The sequence below is a fragment of the Oncorhynchus gorbuscha genome, unplaced genomic scaffold, assembly GCF_021184085.1.
Source record: "Oncorhynchus gorbuscha isolate QuinsamMale2020 ecotype Even-year unplaced genomic scaffold, OgorEven_v1.0 Un_scaffold_18707, whole genome shotgun sequence".
NCBI classification, from domain to species: domain Eukaryota; kingdom Metazoa; phylum Chordata; class Actinopteri; order Salmoniformes; family Salmonidae; genus Oncorhynchus; species Oncorhynchus gorbuscha.
Window position 1 is genome coordinate 1 of NW_025760157.1, and position 3,877 is coordinate 3,877.

The 3,877-nt window shown below is 43.4% G+C and overlaps 1 protein-coding gene across 1 annotated transcript; it reads left to right on the plus strand.

The window, feature by feature from the left end:
* Window positions 1–283: 283 nt before the first annotated feature.
* LOC124030951 (actin) lies at window positions 284–2,359 on the plus strand. The gene is made up of 3 exons (XM_046342047.1): window positions 284–411; window positions 1,381–1,620; window positions 1,883–2,359. The coding sequence occupies exons 1-3, from the start codon at window positions 286–288 to the stop codon at window positions 2,342–2,344; spliced, it is 828 nt and encodes a 275-aa protein (XP_046198003.1). The 5' UTR covers window positions 284–285; the 3' UTR covers window positions 2,345–2,359.
* Window positions 2,360–3,877: the final 1,518 nt, after the last annotated feature.

Sequence of the window (3,877 nt, forward strand, 5' to 3'; positions counted from 1 at the left end):
AATAAATGACTGATTGGAATTCTTTGCTTTGTTCCAAATGATTGTATTTCCACTGTTTTTACAAGGTCTGCTAGTAGACTACTGCTCTTTTTAAATCACTGGTCAAACATTGAACTAATTGTTACGAATTACAGCTGCCTATGGGCCTATGGACTTCTAATTTGTCACATTTATACTGTAGTAATTGTTGGTCTGTGTTGATATACCCTGACCCAGAAAATGGTATGGCTTTGTTCTTGATTTTTAGGACTTGATTCATTAATCCTTTTTTTTTTTTTTTACAGAATGGCTGAAGACGAAATTGCTGCACTGGTGGTTGACAATGGTTCAGGCATGTGCAAGGCTGGTTTTGCAGGGGATGATGCTCCCCGTGCTGTCTTCCCCTCCATTGTTGGAAGACCCAGACATCAGGTTGGAACCATACTGGGCTCTTGGATATTGGATTCACTTAATACAGGCTATACTTTTATACACAAACTATATGTGGACACTTCTTCAAATTAGTGGATTTGGCTGTTTCATCCACATGTTGTCAGTAGAAGGGCCTTAAAGCTCTGACTTTCAATGTGGCACTGTCCTAGAATGCCACCTTTCCAACAAGTCAGTTTGTCAAATTCCTGACCTGCTAGAGCTACCCTGGTCAACTGTAAGTGTTCTTTTTATCGACAAGTGGAAACATCTGGGAGCAACAATGGCTCAGCTGTGAAGTGGTAGGCCACACAAGCTCACAGAATGGGACTGCAGAAGCATGTAAAATTGTCTGACCTTGGTTGCAACACACTTGAGCCCAGACCTCAACCCCATCGACCACTTTTGTGATGAAGTGGAACACTGACTGTGAGTCAGGCCTCTTTGCTCAACATCAGTGCCTGACTTCACTAATGCTCTTGTGGCTGCATGGAAGCAATTCCCCACAGCATTGTTCAAACATCTAGTGGAAAGCCTTCTCAGATGAGTGGAGGCTATTATAGCAGCAAAGGAGGGGACCAACTCTATATTAATACCCATGATTTTGGAATTTAGATGTTTGAGAATGTGTCTACTTACAGTAATGTTCTCAATCTCCAATATTTGACTTTAGGATATTTTGAAGAGGCTATACAGAACTCTTCCTTCTGGGGGTGCTCTTGAGCCAAGAGGTCTACTAAATGGACAAATATTGGCCAGAAATGGCCTCATTTAAAAAAAAAAAGGACACCCTCCCAAAACTAACCATAATGTATTGGTACTAAAGATTGATTTCATGAGTTAAGAAATTGACTGCGCTGTTTATGTGAAACATACAGGCAACTCAAGCCAACATTTGAAAACAACTTCTGTAGTAAATTGAGTTTATGCGTAGTGCAGGGACAAAGTGTAACGTAATGTCTCTTTCCCCAGGGTGTGATGGTGGGCATGGGACAGAAGGACAGCTACGTGGGAGATGAGGCCCAGAGCAAGAGGGGCATCCTGACTCTGAAGTACCCTATCGAGCACGGCATTGTTACCAACTGGGACGACATGGAGAAGATCTGGCATCACACCTTCTACAATGAGCTGCGTGTGGCCCCTGAAGAGCATCCCGCCCTGCTCACAGAGGCCCCACTCAACCCCAAAGCCAACAGGGAGAAGATGACCCAGGTAAGTGGAGGCATTAGTGTTTTTTGCAAATAAACACTGGCAGTAGTAAATAAACCCAGCCATTTTATTTACATGGACTCCTCATCCACCAACAGAATGTAGAGTAGTTTCACATCAGGGTTACTCTGTTCACCTTGCCTGAGGGTAGGTATTGATTTTAGTGGTGCGCCTCACATTCTTAGCAGTATTTATAGGTGTTTAAAACACCCTGTTTTCTAAAGAGTCTCTCAGTCCTAATTCCCACCTTCTATTCTTCCACCAGATCATGTTTGAGACCTTCAACAGCCCAGCCATGTATGTAGGTATCCAGGCTGTGCTTTCTTTGTACGCATCTGGTCGCACCACAGGAATCGTGATGGATTCCGGGGATGGCGTTAGCCACACGGTGCCCATCTACGAGGGCTACGCTCTTCCCCACGCCATCCTGCGTCTGGACCTGGCCGGACGCGACCTCACGGACTACCTGATGAAGATCCTGACTGAGCGTGGCTACAGCTTCACCACCACGGCCGAGAGGGAGATTGTGCGCGACATCAAGGAGAAGCTGGCCTACGTGGCGCTGGACTTTGAGCAGGAGATGAATACCTCTGCCTCCAGTTCCTCTCTGGAGAAGAGCTACGAGCTGCCTGATGGACAGGTCATCACTATCGGCAACGAGCGCTTCCGGTGCCCTGAGACCATGTTTCAGCCGTCCTTCATTGGTGATGTTTTTCTGTGTCTTTAAAGAGTAACTTAAGCTAAAAATGTCTTTGTTAAAAGCAATTTGTCTATGGTTGGTGACTATAGTAATTCTAGTCCCGAAATCCTCATTTCTATCCACTACTAAAATGGAGGCTCTGAAAATGATTGCTCTTGGTAGAGGTCACACAAGATGCACCCTCTATGTATTGATATGACTATTCATAAGCACTAAACATACAACTTTCTGGCTTTTTAAAAAATGTATTTTTTTATAAATTAGCGGACAAATGTTCCATTTGGCCACTGGAGTCTATCTTTAATACATGTACAAATGTTCTTGTCTAGTGACAATGTTACTCAGCTTAGTGACAGTCATTCACCACTATACAATCCTCTGGGAGCGCTGAGCTTGCCAGTTGCGTGTTCACTGACCTCATTAAAAGAGCCATACTTGTAGGCCTGTTAATTTCTGTTCCTTAAGCTTATTGACATGTACATGCTTGCTTTTGTAGGGAATGGAAAGTATTGGAGTGCATGAGACCACCTACAACTCTATCATGAAGTGTGATGTGTGGACATCAGGAAAAGACCTGTATGCCAACACTGTTCTCTCAGGTGGAACCACTATGTTCCCTGGCATCGCTGATAGAATGCAGAAGGAGATCAGTGGCTTGGCACCTCCTACTATGAAGATTAAGGTGGGCATTCACGGTTATTCTGTCACTTTTAGCCATTCTGACTTTTAGCCCATGGATATTCAGTGTGGCATCTCTCGACTAGCCTTATTTTTTTTTCTCATGTGATCTTTTTGGCTTCCCGAATACTTTAATCAGAAATCTGATATATGAATGTATTCTGCAATAAAACCACTTTAGATCTCCCTGTTTTACTAATGAATACGTTCAAATCTCTCTTGTTGCCAGATCATCGCCCCTCCCGAGCGTAAATTTCTGTGTGGATTGGCGGTTCCATCCTGGCCTCTCTCTCCACCTTCCAACAGATGTGGATTTCCAAGCAGGAATACGAGGAATCCGGCCCGTCTATCGTCCACCGCAAATGTTTCTAAAGCCTTGACTTCTTAACCTCGGTGTTACCCTTTCAGGGAGTCTGTTATTTCAGATGACTCCTGTCCAGAAGCCAACACCTTGCCCCTGTCCACTAAGCATTTGTGTGGCTCTAAAATGATCAGATGAATAGCAGTGACTTCCACCTATCCTAATCGGTAGAGATAAAGCCATATTGTTTCAGTTCTACATGGTGTCCTGAGGGGGTGTGACAGGGTGGTTTCTGGGTAGGCTCAGTGTTAGGGTTGTGACATTCTGTGTTGTATTTGTTACTATTAGTCTTGTATGTAACATCTGCTACTGGGCCATTTTGAATAAAAGTTCACTGTAATGTGATACTCTGTCGTCTATTTGCAACATTAAGTCTTGTCATATGCGTTTTGTCACTTTTTTATTAATTTACTTTTAATTTCAGGGAATGATGTGATTTGTAAACACACTTAATGTATTTGTCATTAGCTGGAACCCACTGCAGGTTAAATCAAATGGTTTTCTCATTGTTACATTCTCTT